This window comes from Nyctibius grandis, chromosome 6, assembly GCF_013368605.1.
Source record: "Nyctibius grandis isolate bNycGra1 chromosome 6, bNycGra1.pri, whole genome shotgun sequence".
Classification (NCBI taxonomy): domain Eukaryota; kingdom Metazoa; phylum Chordata; class Aves; order Nyctibiiformes; family Nyctibiidae; genus Nyctibius; species Nyctibius grandis.
The window spans coordinates 73,455,463-73,478,172 of NC_090663.1; the positions used below are offsets into that span (position 1 = coordinate 73,455,463).

Sequence of the window (22,710 nt, forward strand, 5' to 3'; positions counted from 1 at the left end):
GGAACTGTTAATGCTTTGGCAAACAAAACCCCAAGGTTAAGCTCTGCATAATGCTTTCTTGGCCTGTGCTTCCACACTTAAGAGGAGGGTGCAGAAAAAGCCAGTTGTGAGCATATGGCATTGTTTCTTCATCCTTCTCTTCCAAAGCTCTCAGTATGGCTTTGTTGTTCAGCTGTTGACAGGGTAACATCTTTATTTAATCTTCCTGTTGCTGCTTCTTTTTCTCACTTAAATCCATGCTCAACAGATTATTATATTTTTAATATGGAAGAAACCAGTAATAATGACTTCTGTATAAGCTTGTGAGCAACTTCTGTTACCCTTGAGGAAGAAGGAGAGCGAAAATACCTTCTTCATGGGATTCAGCTTTGTAGTTGTTGTTTTTCCAGCCCCTGTGTGTTGAAAGAGGGGTAGAGGCTGCAGCATTTGGACTTCTGCAGGCTTCCAAAGTAATCTAGTGAAAGGTCACATTTCAGTTGTTACCACCTTGAACTGGCAGGAGAGAACACCACTTGGAATCGATGCTGACATCAAGGGGGAGGTCCTTGCATGTCTCTCCTGCTGGTGGAAAAATCTCAGTGGGACTCATCCTTGTCTCTGCCATCAAAATAAGGTGTGGAATTTAAATCGGACTGGAGGCAGCCCAAGGGTTTATGTGCCTTACTAGCAGTGATTTGCTTTCAAAAGAATCAACCTCTTTCTCCATGCCAAAAATAAAACAGTATGAAGAGCACCAGGCAACTATAGCAGTAAAATATTACCTGCTAAAGAAATTGTAGGTCTCTGGCATTCTAACTCTCTAATAAAAAAATAAAATTAAACTTACTCAGTGGTTTTGTAATGTGAAAAATATACAACAGATGTCAAGTAACATCATGATGAAGTTGAAATATTACTCAGGCCCTGTAGGCACTCAGTACTTCTCGTTTCAGAAGGAAACAAAAGTGAACATCCAATTACAGTTAATTTTGGGGAACACTGTGGAAGAATCACTGACTTCAGAAGTGGGGTTAAAAAGAATGCAGCAAACATTTTAGTACACTTTAGTGTTAGAAAGGAGTCGAGATAACTACAAAAGGCTTCTCGTGCTCCACAGTTGTTTCTCCTTTTCAAAAAACATTGTGCAGTGCTTAAAAATGGGATGGTTGTAAACGAACAGCAAAACTGTGTGTTTATTAGTGGCAGCTTGATTTGGTGAGATGCTGAAATGTGATTTTTGGTTTTCCCCCCCCCGCCCTCTGTATTGCCTGAGTATCTAATCAAGAAAATAGCTGCAGAAGACAAAGTGCAGGCTTGTGAGCCTGTAATTTCTCTAGCAAAGGGAAATAGGTAGCTTTTCCATGGCATTAGCCTCATGTCTGACATTCTCTTGCTGATTTTTTTTGTCTGTCCTGGCTATGGAAGCTAAAAACTAGGCCCTGCTTCAAATTTCAGATGTGTGGTAGCTGATTACAGTACACATAATCTTAATAAAGAAGTGTTATTAGTTATAAAATATGTTTGCTCTAGGTAGGTTTCATGGGTAGGAGACAGAGAGTCGGAGCTGCAGAGGGCTGTTGCTAACTGGATGGCTCAGGCTGTGATTTTGTCAATTACTGTGTTTTCTATTTATGTACCTACAAAGCAGAGATGATAAAATTTCTGTGGCCTAATTGCCTTGAGCTTTTAGCAAACATTTATGGACCATGTGCAGACTTTCAGGAGAGAAGTAATTAAATTTCTACATCTTGTTAAATATGTTTTGCAGAATCTTACCTCTTTCTGCTTTAAACAGCCTCCTCTTCCAGTCTTGAAAGCACTTTCCAATAGAATTGTTGAAATTTAGGACAATTTTTTTTTATGCTAATGGTAGCACATTAACCTCATGTTAAGCTTTGCTCCATCTTCCTCACTTCAGCTTATCCTCATGTTTTGTTCCAGAACACCTCTTGACATTTTAAGATGAGCTGTAGATACTAAAGAAGATTAAATTGCTCTCACTTGGATAAACGGGAGCTTGGCCATTGGTTCCTCTGGAAATAAGATCAGGTCCTGGATAGATGCTTGTAATGTCTTGTAAGACATGCTAATATGCTTTTTGCCTGAACAAATAGGACTCCAAGCACTTCTGAAGCTTGTCCTCTAGTTCTCTGTGACATGGATGCTACTACTTGATCAACTGGCAATTGAAACAGTTCTGTACAATGATCTTTGCATTAATTTGCTAGAAACAAAACCAGCAACCCTGCAACAAGATTGACCAAAAGACTCCCAGTCACAGGTGCTAAATCACACCTGAGGATAAATGAAAATGCATTAAATCCACATAAGCACCCAATGAATTCATAATGAGCTGGTGCCAGAGCTCGTTTTTTAGGGTCTACAGGCACAATAAATACTACTATGATTTTGATTCAAATCTACTTAAGGTTTGTTTAAATGGTCCTCATGGAGGTGGAAAAAAAGTAAGTACAAGACTTCATGAAGATCTTGGTTTTCTGGAGTACTATATGTAACTCTTAAGTATTCCTGACTACATGTTAAAACCATCTTTCTCTCAGCTCAGACTTTCCTTTAATCAGGGATGGGATTTTCAAAGGAAAAGTCAATGTCACGTACAATCTCGGGTTTTATTTATCTGACTCCTGCCCCACCAGGAAGTGCACTCTGCAGTATTGCAGTCTTAAAAACATGGGACTTACGCGTGGGGTTTGACTCCAGTGACTTGAAAAATCATCTCTCTTTGACACAAGCAGCTCAGCAGTCACCTGAAAGTACTTAGTGGATTGTGGCAGTGTCTGAGCTAGCTTGAGATCCTGTGAGCTGTAAAACATACATCATCAGTACCATAGAATCCTCACCTTCAGATTCAGCAAGAGCTAAATCAGCTGCTGAATTCAGAAGAAGTAAATGGAGCACTAATTTACATTTTAGGTGTAGGGACAGCATACTGCACTGACAGTGCCTTACTAACATTCCTCCAAGATGCTTCAAAGTAGACTAATAGCAATGAAGAAAAATGGAGCAGACAAGATTGGAAGTTTGTCCCAGACCTGTTTTTCAATAAAGCTAGGATGCATGTTCATTCTCTGCCTCATCCTGTTCCTGCAATTTACCTTAAGACAACCAAAATGATGCACTTTCCGTGAAAGCAAGCTCTGAGGACCTATCCCCAACAGACTACATGCTTTTAACTTCACTAAATAAGCAGAGAAGGATGAGAAAGTGCAACCCGTAGCATCATATCCCACCTGTCCTGTCACAAGTTGACCAACTCCGTTAATAGAAAACGCAGTCATGTTTGTCTATTCTACTTTGAACCCACCAGATTACTTTAAAGCAGCTTAAACTTGCTTGTTTTGACCCCTTGAAGGCCAGTTACCGCAGGTCTAACACCTTGGCCCTATGGCCAGCCAGGTTCCTAGCACAGGCATCTTCAGGGGTATGAAGTACAAATGAGGTACAAACAAAGTATGAGGTACAAAGAAAAAGCAAACAAATGCCTCTGCCTGTTGGGTGGTGACCTTGCTCAATTACAGCAGGTATCCTGAGCATCTGTTGGAGGGCAGCGCTGTGGCCTTCCCTTACGACAGTATCACAGGAACACACATTAGCTCTGGAGGACTGATTTTGCAAGGATCAGTGCAAGGACATTTCAATGAGAAAATGAATAATTCTTTACTCTGATTACGATGATTAACTCTGTTACGTCAGCAGCCTTTGGCACAGCCAGTGACAGCAGCAGATTTCATATGGGAAAAACCTAATTCAAGAGACAAGAACCTTAAAGGGGAATTTTGTGCAGTTAAGTAATAATATTAGTAAATGACACATAAGCAGCTATAATTTCACGTATGCGCAGAAACACGTATACTTTCCTCAGTGCTATATAAGACTTTATACTGATGTAGAACTGTTTTGTATTTGAAACATCAGCCAAAATAAAAACCTGGAATTGACCAGCCACAGATGGAGTCAACTGTGGAAGGTTGTGGACCATGTGAAACTGAGCAGAAATTCTGTGACAGGTGCCAATTTCACAAATAAGTAATCACTGTTGAACTGGCAGGCATCCTACTTCCCTCGCTTTGAGCTTGGTTTTGCAAAAGACTAATCAAAACATCTATCAATCAGGTACATAATTTAAGATGTGTAGGTCTTTGCTAGCACATGAAACTGGATGGCCCCAGAGTATCAGTTTTTGAAGGGATTTGGCTTTCAGACAGTGCATTAACTGGTTTCTTCTCCAGTTCTGAAGGCAAGTGCTTGACATGCACTGATCAGGTCATGTCCCTCTCTCCAGCACAGTTTCTTCCCTCTGCTGCCATAACGAAGTTGTTTTTGTCAGTTTGTTGTTGTCTTGGATGTGTTCCAGCTCATGCCTTTCATGCATTTGGTAAGAGAGGCATTTAGGAGGGAAGTATCAAGGCCAGGTTCCTCAATCCTGTTTTGTTAGGAAATGGTCATTTGGCAATCCTAACATCATTAAAAATTATTCTCAACAGGGTATGCTCTGCCAACATATGACCTTTTGCTGGTAAGAAACAGTAGAGAAAGCACCACAAAAGTAGGTAATTTTATCATCAGCTCAGATATTGGACAGATAACAAGAAATAGCTCTCTTGCTTTTAAGCGTGGCATTTAGAAAGCTGGAGTAACACTTTAGGTGGCTGCCCTTGTATCTTGATCTGTCTGCTGTTAAAGTTGCTATCCTCTCAACCTTCCTCTACGGGAGGAAGCTAAATACCATCGCTTGGATGTGTAGATTGGTAATGAACATGTTGACTTTCAAATCAGAATCACTGCAAACACTTCTGCAAGTGTCACTTCCTCAGCTCAGATGTGCTGATCCCTTGCCTTGTACTGGCACATTTGCACAGAACAGTATTTGAACCCAGTATTTTGAACCCCCGTGTGTCTTCTCATCAATTCATATACAGGGGTTGTTTCCCAGAAAATTTTTTATTTCTTTGTGTTATGTGCAAGGAAAAGGGTTGAAGGCTAGGCACAGAAGAAATTGGTCTCTTTTTGATCTAATGAGAAGTTGTCTTAGAGATTTTAGTGGCAGAGAGGATACATCAACGTTTTCATTGCAATAAAATTTTTGATTATCTGGGGTGCACTTGTAATGACTGCATATAGCCCCACTGATTAATATCTAATACTAAAAATGCTGGAAAGGTAATGTTCAAGTACACAGAGAACTACATTGATCTGCCTTACCTACAAAACCAAGGATGTTATTTTAGTGTCAATTTACACTTTGTACACACACTGCTTTCTAACCGTTCAAGGGAGATCAATATTTATGACAATTCATTAGAGAATGCAGTTGACTTTTATTGTGCAGACCAAAAAAAAATGCAGTCACCAACCCACTACTACATTAATTTTATGGAATCAGTTAACAACATTATTGTAAAAAATAACTTAATTTCTGATGAGCAAATGGAAACAAGTTGCACAGCCCTCCCGTGTTCCTGTATTGACATGGGAAAATGGCATTGAACCATTATATTCAGTAACTCAAGGACCACACCACTTCTGTTGCTTAGGGGAATAAAAATATTCCTGTTTTTTCCCCAGTTCCAAACCCAATATTGGTTTATACAAAAAAAAAAAAAAAAAAATCTTGCTTGGAGTTACTGCAGAAGTCCCACACTCTTTACTCTCTAACTTTGATATGTAAGTACTTGATAGAGCTATCCTACTGGCACGTACACAAGTGAAGTGAAGCATTGCTTGGCTCCTTCCAAGTGTCTTTAGCTTGCCAGCATACTAAGCTTAATCTTCTGGTTCCTCATAATGTGCATACCCACTAGCATAGGTCCTTCCTAAATTCAAATTGCTGAATAGATCTGTGGTCTCAGTATCTGAATCCTTCCCTCCCTCATCATTGTCATCTTCATCATCATCTTCTGCTTCATATTCATCATATTCATCCTCACGGTCACCTGCATCTCCAGCTTTGCTGGAGGAGAGGCTCTTCCAGTAGGCATCATAACCAGAAGCTCCATCTGCATCTTCACCTCCAGTCTGTCGGCCAAACTTCAAAGAGCGTGCTGCAGGCAGAGAAAAATCATCATGTTCCCACCCCTCAACAGCAATTTCAGCAGAGCATCTGACACTTCCTTTTCCATCCTTTCTCACTACTCAGCAAAGAGCATGCAATGTTAGACAGCCTTTTTCTAAATCTGACATTTTCAGATTTAATCCTTACTCTGACAGAACCTTTCTGCTACACATAGTCTGTCCCCCTGCAGCCAAGTTTGTATGAATAATAACTGCCCCCACAGTACGACTTAAGTTTTAGGATAAACCTTTGGTATTCTAGCCAAGAAAACCTGTAATTGGATGTGCTTTGCAAACACAATACATATTGTGATTTATTCAAGAGCGGTTGAGGTAGATTGTATGCATGTCATCAAACTGCACTTTGAAATTCATTAGCCAGCTTCTTATAGATGAAATAAAAGCTTAGTGTGGTGATTTTTGCAATTTTTTCCATAACTAAAACCTCAAACAAAAGCTTTCACTGTGTTGGAATCAATTAATTATTAAGAATGAGAAACTGCTCAAATCTAGAACTAAGAAACACAAAGTTTTTCCCAAAACAAATGCAGCAAAGCTTTGCAAAACAATTGAAAGTAATTGGACTTTACTCAGTGTTCCTATACAGAAAAGTAGTCACCAATGGTACTTCTATAGCTTGTTAGCTAGAGAAGAAGGCTTACTTGACATGCTCAGATCCTTTGTCTGCTGAGTTTCATGGCCACATTTAGGGCAGGGAGGCTCTTTTCCTTTTTCCTGCTTGAAAACCTTACTTCGCACATGATCATCACAAAAACAAGCCTGTGGGGTGAAAGGAGAATAAAAAGGCTAAATGTGTTAATCATAGAAGCACACTCTTCAGCAAGGAGCAAGCAAAAAAAGTGTCTAACAGCAGCAGGATTTTCTGGCTGGAATTAAAATTTAATGAGCTCTGTCTGCAGTGGAACTGGAGTGTGTGCACAGAGCAACCACTTTTGTGTTGAACGTAGTTTTGTGGCTTTGTGGGGAAGAGGCTGGATAAAAGTGCTAATAAACAAGTAGAGAAAGTAACATGCTCAAGGACTGGATTATAGTGCTGCCCACAAGGAGCCTGACAAACTTGGGTTTACACTGACAAGCTTAACTAAAATAGTCAGAGATGTATGGAAGAACATAACTAGGCAGTGACTGGAAGGCAAGAACTAGAGATCGAGATTTTGCATGTTGAGCACCAGGGTGCCAGTGGAGATACCTGGAGAAAGGAACAATTTGGAATATGAAATAAATGCTATGGGAGATGGCAGGGAAACATATGGGGCATAAGAACAGTAAGAGCAGGCAATGAACCAGCACCTGGAAAAACCTGGGCAATGCTGACAAGGAAGGAGATGGAACTTTTTATACAGAATTACTTCTGAGTGTGTAAAACCAAAAGCCTGACATCAACAAATTAGCCTGTGCATGTGTAAAACAGGATTAGCTGTGGAGATTATTTCTATTGGATCCAGGCTGCACCGTTTTCTGGTCAGATCATCACTTGACTATTTAAAAAAAAAAAAAAACCAAAAAAAAAACCAAAGAAAACACAAAACAAAACCCACACCAACTTGTAGCTCTATGCTGGATCGAAACCAATTCCAAAGCCTTGGATTCTGTTCAAGACCAAGGATTTGTTTTGTTTTTTTTCTGAAAAGGCTCCAACATGGTACAGCCCCAATTTAAACACAGAGGGCTGGACAAAGTGAAGCTCACCTCACCTGGCATGGGGATGCACAACACTGGCTTGTGGTTAACAGGCAAGCACAGATAAAATCCCTTTTGTCCCTCATAAGTCTGCCCTCAGGCTTCAGAAACTAATGCAAAAGTATGAATATTTTTTAATAATGTAGAGGAAGACATGACAAGGCTTGATACCAGCCTTGGAGGCTAAGGAGAACAAGTCTAAAATCACAGCTACTTGCAACTGTCTTTACTTTTTACCTTACAACGCAGGCATGAATGCTGCCCAAGCCTGTTACAGGATACACCTGTTGGAGAAAATCAATATGTAAAATTCAGTACTTGGAAACTGCAGATCTGGGATGTTTTTAAAACCTTGTAAAAGTATGTAATGATGTAGTTGAGGCATTTATTTTTAATTCCTTGGCACAAATGCACTTTTGCAACACGAATCAGTCATTTTACCATACAGTATCATTTTACTAGATTTTTTTTCAAGTCAAAGCCTCATTGCAACAATGTAATTTCACAAAAAGCAAAAGTCAGAGGGGAAAAACTTTTAATTATTTATTGAGTTTCTAAACTTTTAAAAACATAAGTTTCAGGACCAGTTTGGTTTTAAGTGATCATCTTGCTTTTCCTTTTCTCACAATGTCAAAAGAAGGAGCGCTAGCATTTTACAGTCACTTTAAACAATGCCATGGCAGCCTTTAATACCTTTATCTCATTTAAATAGATGTTAGTACACAAAGCTTGCAAACTTCCAACCTAGAACAGTTTTGTTCTGTATTTTGTGTCATGTCCTCTGGAAAGGTACTTTATTGCACACAACTTCATAGGAAAATCTGTCTGACTGTGTTAAAGAACTGTAACTGGCACATGAGCTGTAAAGAGCAGAATCGGTGCTCAAAATCTAACTTGTCTTGAAGCTTCAAATCGGTTTCTTTACCCCACTAGAGGGAGCACAGTAAAGGCAACCACACAGGAACTGGCAGTAACTTGAAGTTGGGTGAATAGTTACTCCTCAAGAAGCAGTAGTATGTATTTTATCAGTCTCTGTGCAAGTACCTGTTCCCTTCCACCTTGCCTTACCCCTGTGATAACAAAGTTTTTGAATCTGAAGTAATAAATATCATGAGTTCTCCACATGAGCAGGACAGCCATGGGATTTATCGCTCTGTCATGTGTTTAAAAGATGGAACTGGAAATGCTAATGCATATATATTTGAACATTTCTGGAGTATCTGCACTGTAAAAAACTTCTCTCAGATAACGGTGGGAAGTAACAGAACCTTTTTCACAGCTAGAGTGGGATTTAGACTACAATTGCATAACTGCATTTAAAGTTCATGTATTCTGTAAAAGTTCAGGTTTTATAATCTTGTTACTGCACACTGACAAAAATCCTGCCTCTCTACCAAGACTGCACTGTGCCATGAAACGCTGAACGCAGTGAAAACCCTCAAAAAAGCAGTTTCTCTATTCAGGGTGTGGTATCACATCTGTGAACTAAGCTTCCAACAATGACTGAAAAAACATTCTTGTGGAACAGCTGTCGCTGCTTCAGTATTGCTATGCAGGAAGATAATCTGGCAGAATACATCAAGGGAAGCTAATCAAGGCTTAGAAAATAGCTGGCTGGGAAAAAAACGATGGGAGATGAAAAGGAGATAAGAGATTTCTAAAGACACAGACTGTAACACTGAAATCAACAAATATTCTGAACTGGGAGAAATCAATTAGGACAAGAGATTAGTCAGTTCTGAAGAAAATAGTCATACATGATAAAGAGCACCTTGGATTTCTATAAAAAGGATTGAAAATGGTCAAAATACATGCATACAAGTTTTGGAAGGGACAAACGCTTGTCTCATGGGGTAAACCAAACAGTAGTTAAGGGTGGGTAGAAAAGAAATACTTCTACAAAAGATTAGTTATTTCAAACGTGCATAGTCTTGGTTTGTTTGTGGTGTGGTTCTTTTTTAAATTCTCTTGAGGTTTCTCTGTTTCAGCCACAGATGAGTAGTGGACTAGGAAAGTCAGGCATGGCCATCATGTTCTCTTACAAATACCACTTTCAGTTTTGTCCACACAATTACTAGAAGTTCAAAAGGACATAAAGTCTTCAGCTACCTGTTCTTTACTTGGTAAAAGTGGACATGTATCAACATTTGATACATTATTGACATATACATCCACAGTCCACTGGACAGTGAAGAAACTAACACTGAGTTCATGCTCTGGATGAACACTATTTTTGTTACTTCCTTCCATGCTCACCCAGTCTCACTGCATCAGACAATGAATGCTTCCTGAGGCGTGGCCTTTCTCAGGACTTGCTGCTTTTGCAGAATCAACAGATACTAACCCTTCACCAACACCCAGGCCATCCACAGCAACCTGGGATAGTTTAGCCACATTAACACAGGTGGTATTACTTAGGGCAGCTGTTTTCCAGGAGGAACAGGTATCTAGAAATAGCTCATCATATAGGCAGAAGAGTGGAAGAGAAGCTCCTTCTTGCCTGCGGAGCTTTGGGGAGTAAAAAAGCAGCATCTCCAGCAGTTTTGCTGCAGTCCTGGCCACTGCCAACACTGCAACTTTAGAGACTGCTGGCTCCTGCAAAGGCAACTTCCCACAGGAGACCTGCAAGAGCCAGGCAGGGAAACAACTGCCATGTACAATCTGGCACAGAGGAAGGTCAGAGACAAAAGCTCTAGTCTAGATAACTGGATATCAAGAGCAAGCACATAAGAAACAGAGGCCCTTTCCTTCAGCGGTGGCAAAAGCTATTTGGAAAAGGTGACGGAGAGTATTCTGGAGCACTGACAAAGCAATTGGAGAGTCTGTTTAGCTGTGGCGAAAGGGACTATGAATAACTTAACTTACATTTAAATGTCTCTGCTTCCAAAACTTGGCAGCTGGCTTGATGTTCAAACTGATCATCTTCACAGAGGAAATTGTGGCAAAAAGAGCAGGCGAATATTCTGCCCCCTAAAAGATTTATCAAGGCAAAATAATCAGCAATGGGCATAGGCATCAAGTTTTGCTCTGAAAACAATTTAGGCAGTAGTTTTGACTGAAGACCAGTTCTCCCTTCTGTCACAAATGCTTTAACAAAGTCCTAAATTAGACACTGCCATCCATTATTACACTGAAAAATACCATGTATCCTACAATACAGGACAGCATAAATATAAAGCAAGTATTAGTTTTATTCCTTTTCTTCATTTTAGTTTGACTATGGCATTAAGTATTTTTCCTAAACCAGATCACATTCTCTCTCATCCAGTCTCCTTCCATCCCACCCCCTCATCTCTGATGCACACTTGAAATAAACACTTTAAAGGATTCCACAAATGGAGATCAGTAGGGTTTGCTAAACAACTGGGAATCCAAATACCTGTACTAGCGCAGATGAATGGAGTGGGAATGGCAGAAAATTGTGTTGAGAATCTGATGCAGTGCTAAATTATGTTAAGCACTCAGCTGATAGGACAGTTAATACTTGAGATGACATAACCACCCCTGAGTTGAGCACTGTATGCTCGTAAGCAGGTCACTTACATTCCCTACTGCATAAGGTCCATTTTTAAAATGCGGACAATGCCTTGCTTTGAACAAACATACTGCAAGGACTAATCAGTGAAGATTAAAAATGCTATGTTAGAATATAGGTACAATAACTTAAGCAATATGAGGAGAAAAGTATTGTTTAGATTTTCTTATTTTTAAGTGTGAGCAACCTACCATGGTCCCAGACACTTCTTTCGCACTCAATGCATTCTGCATCTGCGAGAGGGCAGGTACACGCGTGCGTGCTGAGACACTTCCTCCCGTGACACACCCAAGCTTCACAGAAATCACAGATTGCACCCTGCAATTACAGAAAGATATCATCTTGGGACTTCTGCAATACCTAGAGAGAGACTCTTATTCCATAACCCTGAATGTATCCAAGTAGCCATTCTCTCAGTGGGTTCATTCCAGCTGAGCAAGAGAGCATGAGCTGCATCTGTATTCCTATCAAGCTGCTCCACAGTTCATCTTGTTTGACATTCACTTCTGCAGGATTAAATATAATGCAAAATAACTTGGTTTTCTTCTTTTCTGTTTTTTTTTTTTACATTTCTTATCTTAAATCTTATGCATGAAAATTGTGTCCTTCAGCTGAAACCTGAGACCCATAAATGATGATAATGTTCTGGCAAAAATGCAATTTCAAAAAAGACCTGAAAAATGCCACTAGATTCTTAGAGCTGAAATCACTCACTCAGATTTTAAACCATGCTATATTAGAACACAAGCTCCACAGACAGCAAAGATCAAATAACTCATTAGAAATAAGTCAGACTCTTTAATCTTGATTTTGGTTAAACTGCAAGATCTACACATCAACTATCCCTTAATTGTAGCATTTAAGAGAAGCCTCCTTGGCCCATATGAAACAAACTACTGTGTGCATTACATGCACACAAAACTAAGAAAACAATGGTGAATCCAAATTAATTGTTGATTAAAATATTGCATCAGTGAACACATGGAATGAGTTTAAGAACTTCAGACTGGAAAGGCCAGCTGTGTTACTGAGAAAAGCTGACTGCAAGCTGGAAGCAGAAATGGGACAGAGGTTTAGTCCATACACCGTTTAATCCAGAGGCTATGACATGTCATACCTTGCTTTCCAGAACAGAGTAACTAACTTGTCCTTCTAAGAATAAAAATTTTTTTTTTTTCTTTAAATAGAACTCCCCCCTAATGCCATAGACCAGATTCCTCTGTGATACTGATGGTCTCTGCAATACTGAGAAGGCAACAACAAAAGCCCACTGGTTTCTACAGAATTATCCTAGATTTTAATGGAGTCTGGAAACTGGCTACAGGGCGTGTAAGCCCCAGTGCTGTTAATGCATGTGCTTAGGGCCTGCCACTAACACAGAACTGTTAGCATCCAGGACGTGTCAGAGTTTGCAGGAGTTGAATCTAAAAATGCAAAATTTGGGTTTCTGGTATAAGGGAAAAATGAGTTTGTGATGGTAAGATGGGGGAAAAAAATCTTGGCATGGTACGTGCTATCATTCAATTGTTTTATCTTTTTTTCAGAAAGATTTGCACAGAATAACCTCATAGTACAAAAAAGGCTGTGATTTTGTATACTTACCACCATTGCTAGTCCAGTACTGTACACACCAGCATGTTTTATTACACAGTCTGAAGACTTCATCATGCATTTGGTTTTTCCTGTTTTTAAAAAAAAGGCAAGCAACCAGAAGAAAATTATATAAAAAAAAAAAAAATTTAGAATGAATGTTCACTTAAGAGCAGTACTCCAACCAAATGCCTGTACTTAATTGTAAATCTAGGTAAAAATAATGCAAACAAATGTCTGCAACCCACCCTCACATCTCCCTTCAATCAAATTATTGTCTGTTTTCAGCCAAAATCTCTTGCCCCAGCTCCAAGATAATGAGGCAATGGGTTGTCTTGCTGTATGTTTTGAGGCATTGGCAAGAATTTCAAATGGCAAAACAAACCAAAGAACAAAATGAAGGTGAAAGTCAAGCAATGACATCTTAAAAAGTTGCATTTAAAACTGCTGCTAGTTCTGCCACCATAAAAGCAGCATGTGCTCTGAGCAAGGCTGAGGTCCCCTGAAAAAAAATACATGTGCACCTGATATACGGTCACTAGCGGTGTTCCCCAGGGCTCAGTTCTGGGGCCGGTGCTGTTCAATATCTTTATAGATGATCTAGACGTAGGGATTGAGTGCACCCTCAGCAAATTTGCAGATGACACCAAGCTGGGTGGGAGTGTCGATCTGCTGGAGGGTAGGAAGGCCCTACAGAGGGATCTGGACAGGTTAGATAGATGGGCCGAGACCAACGGCATGAGGTTCAAGAAGAACAAGTGCCAGGTCTTACACTTCGGCCACAACAACCCCATGCAGCGCTACAGGCTGGGGGAAGAGTGGTTAGAAAGCGGCCCGGTGGAAAGAGACCTGGGGGTGCTGATCGACAGCCGGCTAAACATGAGCCAGCAGTGTGCCCAGGTGGCCAAGAAGGCCAATGGCATCCTGGCCTCTATTAGGAATAGTGTAGCCAGCCGGTCTAGGGAAGTGATTGTCCCTCTCTACTCGGCACTGGTGAGGCCGCACCTTGAGTACTGTGTCCAGTTCTGGGCCCCGCACTTCAAGAAAGATGTTGAGGTGTTGGAGCGAGTCCAGAGGAGGGCGACCAAGCTGGTGAAGGGTCTGGAGGGTCTGACCTACGAGGAACGGCTGAGGGAGCTGGGGTTGTTTAGCCTAGAGAAGAGGAGGCTCCGAGGTGACCTTATTGTAGTCTACAACTACCTGAAGGGAGGTTGTAGTGAAGTGGGAGTTGGCCTCTTTTCCCGGGCAACTAGCGATAGGACAAGAGGACACAGCCTCAAGCTTCGCCAGGGGAGGTTCAGGTTGGACATTAGGAAGAATTTCTTTTCAGAAAGGGTCATTAGACATTGGAATGGGCTGCCCACGGAGGTGGTGGAGTCACCATCTCTGGATGTGTTTAAGAAAAGTCTGGACATGGCACTTAGTGCCATGGTCTAGTTGACAGGGTGCTGTCAGGGCAACAGTTGGACTCGATGATCCCTGAGGTCTCTTCCAACCTGTTTGATTCTGTGATTGAATTACTTACAGGTACTTGGATACTTGTTTTTTTGGTGGTTGTTATTGTTGTTTTGTTTTCTTTTTTAAAACCATATAAGAGATTACTTCCTAGACAAAATAATTCCTTTTAAATGCAGGGTTTGGGTGGGAGAAAAAGCCACAGTCTCCACTTGAAAGTCATTCTGACACAAGCAAACAGTTAGGGTGACAACATTCCCCTCCTCCTTGCCTCTGACATAAATAGCTCTACCAGAGAGATCTACACTCTATATGCAGTTATACCAGCAAAAAAAGCTTGTAGCTAGCCCAGGCTACTGCAGTGGAGTTTTATCACTGACTCAAGCTGCCCTGCCACAGACCCCTTTGGTGTGTCTATTATTGCCTGCTTAGAGAAACCAGCAAAAGGGTGCTCCCTGCAAACCCATTCGAGTTGACAAAACCAGTGAGGAAGGACCAGTGGTGGGCTGAGCTGTGCAATGTGAGGTGGTGGGGGTATTACTGGGTCTGGAGCACTGCTACAGCTACCTTGCTCCCATCCCTCAAGGACTTCTCTAAGAAAGATGCTGTTGGTTTATAGGGGCTGTCCCCAACACTTGCTTAAGCACCAAACAGCTCTACTGGTCTTTGTCTTGGAAAACCCTGGGTCTCATATAATATAATTTTGTGGTTGTTACTAAAAAACAAAATTCACCTCGAAGTATGAAACAATTACCAACATCCCCTGCAAGCAAGCAGCTGTTTAAAAAAAAAAGGGGGGGGGCTTGTTAGCCTGATTCAGAGCCAAGTTCTGTCACTAGGAGTCCTTCTCTTCTGATTTCAAAGCATCAGCCCTCTAGCACATATAAATAACATGAGCAGCATATTACATTACAAAACCATGCAAGGTGAAAAACATACTGTTGCTTTAATTGATACTAAACTGATCAGAAATGATATCATCCCTAAAAAGCAGTATTTATTGGCACCTTGCTGGCAGGCAGAGCGTTTTTAACTGTGCTGTTGTTAGGAAACAATATTCCACACAGTCAATCTAGGGAAATGGTCACTCAGATGTTCTCAATCCTAAAAGGCAGTGAGACAAATTCTTCTGAAGTTCAAATACTGAAGACATGACCCAAACCTGCAAATGTCCGGGGGACAGAGGCATACATGTTAGTGCATGATCAAGTAAGATCTCTTGTCAAGGAGGGATATGCACAGCAGATTTAAAAGAACCTGCTCCAAAAATCACAAAGGTACTTTAAGACGAAGGTACTCTAACTGCTGAGAGTTTAACACCACGAATGGGACTGAGGATGGCATGTTTGCATTCATTATTGCTACTTACCACATTGTGCACAAATGGGTAATTTTTGAACAGAGTTACAGAAGTAGCAAAAAGCTCTATTCTTCTGTCGTCTAGGCACATGAAGGGAGGGGGAAAAAAAAAGCAAGCAAGCATTAAAAAAAGACCTGTAAAATGTTTGAAACCAATTAATATTAAACTACTAGTTTTAGAAGAGGAAAAATACTTACCTTTGGCACTTATCGCATTCCTAAGGAAAAGAAATAAAATAATGATACTTATTTTTATTCTAGGTAAAATATATAAAATTTACAGACACCACAGGGACTCTGAATTAAGTTCTGATTAGGAACCAAACTTTTTATTCAAGTATTACACCTCTGATGCAAATGTAACCTTAAGTATAAAGGACAGATGGTAGGAAGAATGACATTCTAGTGGCATAAAATACAGTCAATGTATTATTGCTGGCTTTACATAACTTAAAATCAAGTATTGTAAGATAAAATACTTTAGGTTATTTTACCATTGAAGCATTACAAGGATGTTTGGCTAAATCGATGTTGGCTCTTGAAGCCCTTATCTGCTTTTCACGTTCACGACGGTTCTCAGCTTTCTTACGAGCACCAGTCTTCTTTTTAGGCATTTTTCACTATCTGTAGGGGGAAAAAATAGGTATGTAATGAATGCACACAAAACTATGTATGTAAATACATGGATACATATGACACATCGAGCACTAAAACTGGATCTTGGAGTTCCCATGTTAACTGTGCTTCATCTCCCTTCATTTCCTTTTCTGAAAGTTTATTTTCAAACGTAGAATAAGAGGCCCGTCCCTTAGGAAGAGTCATGTGATGAACCATGAAGCATCTTGTGATCTGGAAAGGGCTTTCCTATCTTAAACTTTGCACTTAACTATCTTTGAAGTGTTTTGCCTTAAAAACAAACAAACAAACAAAACACAACTACTACATTTTGTAGGTTTGTGATGAGCCTCTCTGGTTTTGGTTTGCTGTGTCCATTTAATAAGGACAATATTCAGCTCATTTTCTCTTTCACTCCTCTCTCTTCTCATGCTCACTAACTACTTCAATCAGTTAAAAAGCATTCTTCAGGTAAGCGAATCGTGGTGTACTGCAAAAACGCAAATTTCACACTTCATGAAGGCTTAGAAAACAAAATGTCATTATATAGATTTAAGGGCTATGACAAAGGGTTGTTTGTACTGCTTATTTATCATTCGAGCACATTAGCAATAATGAAGAGATGAGCATGCATTGCTCTGAAGACGCCACTGTTTCCCAAGAAGGGTTTACACTAATTCCATCTGGTTCAACGCATGTGTCTATTTTAACACTCTAGGAGGGAATCAATGCAGTGGTGAGACCATCAGGCAATCAATCAGGCCACTGCTCTCTCATCATCTCTACAATGAACTGTGCAGTTCATATGCTTAGTTTACTCTGGGTTTATAATAAATTAGGCAAGTAGTATCCTGACTTCATGAAATGGACAACTGAGAGACTAAAGGTGTGGCCTGATGCTAGAATTTCTCTTGTCAGCACTCAAGATAGACACCCTTCCTTATGCTCCATCTTTATCACCCCCTCATTTCTGCTGCTGCAATTGTTGTTGGTGTCACATTCTAAACCAGGTTAAAAACAAAACCGAAAAACCCAAACAAACAAGCATCCCCCAAGGCCTAGATTAGCATAATCTGATGGGGTAAAACAGTGAAAGGGGCAGCAGGGGTATTTGCTTAGCAAGCATGGGAATAAGAAAGCAGCTAAGTAAGAGGCAAGGACCTCTCCACTGACAAAAAAAAATTGCCTTATTGAACATAGTTCCAAAAAACCACTCCCAAGTCTACAACCCAGGTGGACACACTTCTTTGTGCTGTAGCTCCCAAACCATACTTCCCTGCAGATGACAAGATGGATGAATTTTTGGAAGTGTTTAGCTCTTTTTTGGTACCTCACCACAGTGCCTCTGTTTTGAAAATCTGGCCTCTCTAGCAAGTTGCACCAACATAAATTGCACTGTACAACTAACCCATGGTTCTTGTAGATACAGTGCTCCTTGCTCTGCCTCTGATTTCTAAAACTGCAGAAATATATTTTCAAACAATTGATAACTGAGACCCAAGTGTCATCTGAAAATCTCAATCTCCACTTATGGAACTTGAATCACTAGAGATGTGGGGCTTGGCAGAAATCAGCCCACATGATGGGACAGCTCTTCCCAGGCAAGGTTCTGACGATTCCAGTAGGTCTATGGGTGGCTACCGGGGCCACTGGCCTGAGGAAATGGGAGGTACATGCTCTCCCCAGCCTCAGACCTAACTCCAAGCAGACATGTAGACATGCATGCTGGCATTTGTAAGGAGAGCTGTAGCATCCACAAGCAGTGAATTGTAGCAGCTTAAACTTGGAAGAAAAAATAGTATCTTCATTCAATAGGTCTTGTAAAATAAACCCAACAATCCTAACTTTCCCAAACAAAGAAATATATTGTCCTGACCAAATACTAAAATTTGGTTTTGATAGCACACATAAATCGGTTTTCCCACCCTGCAGCATTTTGCACCGTGTTTAAATTGTATTAGTGTCATATTTTGTACTCAAAATCATAATGCTGAGCTGCCTGCTGGCAACTGTCATTATTCTAGAGCATGACATTTCTGACATTGGCAGTCCAATATGAGGTTGCATGCTAATTTTCAAACTGCTTGAATGCTGATTTGACAACAGAATATAACGGTTAGTATTTACACTTTGACTTCTTCACATTACCTCATCATTGAAAGCACCAAAATGACAAAATGTTTTCATGAAAAACACTCTCTGTGACTACTGAGGACAGAGATTATGAGAAATCTTTAAGATGGTAGTTTTTAGAAAGTTGCACTAAACTAAATAACAACAAAACTGCAACGTCAGGTCTTTTTAACAGAGCTATCAAGTCAATCCAGGCTTTCAAACACCATCCAATAAATAACGACATCCTATAGATCAATATTCTGTTACTCTTTCCCTTTGAGCTTCCACTTAAGATGTTTGTTGTCTTTGCCCTGAGTTCTAAATTTTTAGGGAATTTACCGTCTTTTAATTTTGTGACTAGAGCTTAATAGTATTATGATGCCAGAAATTATGATACTAAAAACTTTGTTTACCTGCAATTCCTTCCAAATTGGAGTATCACACCTTTTAAAAGCCCTAATCAGCACTTAAAATGCCTCTGCAGTATGTTCTACTTCCACTTTTGGGAACGTTTCTGTAATCTGAGGTTGATGGTTGACTCAAAAATGTATTTAGGCACCACAACACTGTTACCAAATGCTCAGACAGGAAAGACCCGGTGGAATCTGACTGCAGTCCAGCTCCCCTGCAGGGTGCAAGGGAAAGAAAAGTGCCTCTGGGGGACCTAAAACAACAGGTTCAATTATCAAGGAAATGCCTACAGTGAGATACTCACTTAAGATCTACCTGCTGGAAAGACTGTGTGAACCTTTTGCTTAAACAGAGTCTTTTTGCTGAAGGCAGAGCCTTACTGCCATTCTAGCACCCCCCTTTTCATCTGTGATGCTGTTGTAAGAGAAACTGCCCCAAGCCACAGTAGGTCCATGCCCAGTTCCCTCCTCAGCCCCAGAAGGTATGACCCTGCTGCCCTACAGATTATCCGAGCTCCCCAGCTGGGAGCAGTTCTGCATAAGGGGTTTTTCTCCATTTGAAGTTTTCTACTCAGGAGCAAAGTGCTCCAAAGTGACTGGGTCAGAGCAGCAGCAGAAGCAAGCGTGACTCTCCAGCTTAATGGCTGATACTGTGGTACAGAAAGCACAGAGTTCAGATATCGGGAGGCTGTGTGTGAGGTGAGCAGCAGTTCAACGGAAAAGTCCTAAAATGTGTTGTGTGCATGCTGGGTCCCCAGCACTGTGTGTTTTGTTTTTTAAGTTTCACTTACTGTTCCTCAGGTGCTGCATTATTTGCTCAGGTAAACTCAGGCAAGGACAGCAGAGCTTCCACCACAGCTCCAAAGCCTGCTTGTGTGTTTTACCTGATGGTTGTGCTACGTAAAATACATAAACAATGTCTGGCATCTGAATTCTGCCACGGCTGTAGTGTGCCTATGCCATTTTTTTTTCCCCTCTTGAAGATTGTCCTTGATGAGCTCCCAAAGACACACGCTAAGCTTGCAGCAGACAGGAAAGCAGACTGCATGAGTAGATTTCTGGATCTTCTGTGCAGAGTATGACACTCCCTTGTGTCATATTATCTTGTTTTATGTGATACAGCAACCACCCTGCTGTCACAAATGAACAGCTGTAACAAGCTATTAATTCGTGCGGCAGGGGGACTGTCGGGTTACTCTTGTCACACCACAGAAATACTAACACCCAAAAGAGGCTTTCTGCATTTCAAGACTTCTTGTACTTGACCACCAAAGAGCTTCTGGCTTATGCATATTCATCAAAAGAGGAATCATGGTAAACTTGCTGGGTAGTATCCGATACTGCTCAGAATTCAACAAAATCTGTTTTACCACTTTGCAAGCATTATACAAGATTACAATATTTTTTAAAAAAATCTGTATTAGCAGTGTTTCATGCTTAGGTCACTCCCGTCCACGATTCCATCTAATAATTAAATATTTTTCTGTGATTTCAATGACTTACTCCACCTTTTAGTAACAAGGTGGCTGACGGTACTCTTTGACCGCAGGGCCTGCGGCCTGCTGCGCCGATCAGGGCCCAGACGTGCCGAGGTTTCCTCGGGCCCGTCTCCGACCGATTCCCTCCTCGGGAAACACTCCTCGTCCCCCGGGGGGCCGCTTTCTGCCCGCCGGTAACAGCTGACCCCGCCGGTAACAGCTGACCCCGCCGGTGACGGCTGCCGAGCGAGAGGCCGACGCGCTCTCACGACCGGATTTAAGGCCGTTACGTGCCACGCCAGCAGCAGGCTGGCTTTTCGAAAAACACACATTCATACACACACACATATTGCGATTTTTCAGCATTTTACCTTATTTTTAGTGGTTTTACCTAGCCCTCCGCCCCCCCCCCCCCCCCCCCCAAGCCGTGTCGCAACACGTTTCCAACCTGGATGGCCGCGCTCCGTATGTCCCGGCACTGATCTCTGGGGAGGTCACTCACCGCTTCGCTTGCTCCGACGGGGAACCCGCCGGGCCGGGCCGGGCCCGCCGCCCCCTCAGCGCCCCTCGCCGCGCCCACCCGGCTCCAGCGGCGATGCGGAAGGCGGAAGGGGGGCGGTGCGGCGCGGTGCGCTGCCCGGCCGGCCCCGCGCGGCGCGGCGGGAAGGTTCCGCGGGCGGCTCCATCAGGCCTTGCCCTGAGGGCGGGAAGCGCCGCACGCCCTGCAGGCGGCCGGGGACGAGGGGGCGGCCTGGGAGGCACGGCCCGGCACGGCCCGGCGTGCTGGGTAGGGGAGCTGGAGGAGAAGTAAGGACAAATGGGGCCTCGGGGAGGCCCGGGGCTCTGTCTGGCAGGGGTTAGGGAGAGCAACTAGGGGCAAAAATAGCAAATGTTGCGCTTTCTCCTCACAGAACTGCAGTGTCTGCGCGTTGGACATCGAGTGGTTGGGAACCGAGAAAGGGCACGATTTCCACACTGCAGGGAAAGGCGTTGCCAGAGTTTTGGAAGGAGACATCATAAAAAATGGTAAATATGTGGATACCAAAGGCAGCGCTCTTAAGCAGGAGTAGTTAGCCCCTGCATCTTGTGTACTGCTGAGCACTTGGTGTTATAACGCAAACTGCATTTGCATGAACTTGCATCTTCTTGGATTAAAAAAAAAAAGCCAAAACTAATCTCCACATGAATATCTGTGTCCTGAAGAGAATTAAAAAAAAAGAAAAACTCTTTTGGTTTTAATTTGGGGGTCCTAATTAACATAATCTTTCTCCTCACTTTAAGTCATAGAATCACAGAACGGTTTGGGTTGGAAGGGACCTTAAAGATCATCTAGTTCCAACCCCCCTGCCATGGGCAGGGACACCTTCCACTAGACCAGGTTGCTCAAAGCCCCATCCAGCCTGGCCTTAAACACTGCCAGGGAGGGGGCAGCCACAACTTCTCTGGGTAACCTGTGCCAGTGTCTCACCACCCTCATAGTCAAAAATTTCTTCCTAATATCTAATCTTAATCTACCCTCTCTCAGTTTAAAACCATTACCCCTCGTCCTATCACTACACGCCCTTGTAAAAAGTGTGCTGTGGGTTTCACTGTGGTTGGGAAATCATTGATAAAGTTTTTATAAGCTGTTTGCATGGATGTTACTGTTCGGTGGTTGTTCCATCCTCAACTTTTGTTTGCTTTTGTGGTGATTGCCCCTGCAACTTTGACTTGACGAAGACCAAACGTTAGGTCATAGTAATTGCAACAATTAGTTGTGATTATAATTGATTGGCACCTGAAAAGTTACTTCTGAAATCTTTCATCGGTGACTCCATCTGTTTTCAGAATAAAGTATTTTCTAATCTTAATGGTGGGAATACAGTGTAGCTTAAAAAGGGAAATAATATCCGTACTATAAAAAAAAACTTGTTCACAGCTCTGTCTTGCCTGAGGTTATGCAAGTCATACTTTGTCACAGATCGACGCCTTTCAGGAGAGTTCAGCCTGTTTCTCGGGGATTTCTGCTCAATTCCCAACTCAGCCACCTAGACATCTGTAACCTAGTGGTGCTCTCTTGAGTTCTGCAAGAGCTGCGAGCTCTAGAGCTTGGTTTGGTTGGCATGCATGAAAGATACTACATAAGGTGTGAAGGGGTATGAAGTATGTGGTGAAGACAGCTGTATGGACTTGCTGCCCCCTTTTCTTTGTATGTACAATGAGCCCTTGCTCAACTCCTCGTAAAGGGCATACAACACAAGTAGAAACGTAAGGATGCCTTTGATTCATTTTAATATCAAAAGTTCTTCCTACAAGCATATTTATTGCTCTTGTGCATATTGCCTAGAAAACTTTTGTGAGGCCGGCATTGTATCTCCGGCAACAAATTGTTTGCTTGTCATGCTTTTCCTTCAGGATGTAA

The 22,710-nt window shown here is 41.7% G+C and overlaps 1 protein-coding gene across 3 annotated transcripts; it reads right to left on the reverse strand.

The window, feature by feature from the left end:
* Nucleotides 1-5,298: 5,298 nt before the first annotated feature.
* On the reverse strand, nt 5,299-20,986 carry ZNF330 (zinc finger protein 330). 3 transcript variants are annotated; one of them, XM_068403450.1, is made up of 10 exons: nt 20,812-20,986; nt 16,186-16,315; nt 15,890-15,909; nt 15,702-15,772; nt 12,890-12,969; nt 11,479-11,605; nt 10,618-10,722; nt 7,990-8,036; nt 6,714-6,831; nt 5,299-6,041 (listed from the first exon to the last, which is right to left on the reverse strand). In XM_068403450.1, the coding sequence occupies exons 2-10, from the start codon at nt 16,303-16,305 to the stop codon at nt 5,764-5,766; spliced, it is 966 nt and encodes a 321-aa protein (XP_068259551.1). In that variant the 5' UTR covers nt 16,306-16,315; nt 20,812-20,986; the 3' UTR covers nt 5,299-5,763. The 3 variants fall into 3 exon arrangements, with proteins under 3 accessions (XP_068259551.1, XP_068259549.1, XP_068259552.1); XM_068403448.1 differs by having other exon boundaries at nt 20,758-20,986; XM_068403451.1 differs by lacking the exons at nt 15,702-15,772; nt 20,812-20,986 and having other exon boundaries at nt 16,186-16,278.
* Nucleotides 20,987-22,710: the final 1,724 nt, after the last annotated feature.

Bases quoted from the DNA above. Each gene is read 5' to 3' on its own strand.
- ZNF330 (XM_068403450.1), bottom strand. From the start codon at position 16,305: ATGCCTAAAAAGAAGACTGGTGCTCGTAAGAAAGCTGAGAACCGTCGT. The intron at 12,970-15,701 runs GTAAGTAGCAAT...TTTTAAAAACAG, and splicing joins ACCCATTTGTGCACAATGTG to GAAAAACCAAATGCATGATG. The intron at 8,037-10,617 runs GTAAGTTAAGTT...TTTCTCCAACAG, and splicing joins GGAAGCAGAGACATTTAAAT to GTGTATCCTGTAACAGGCTT.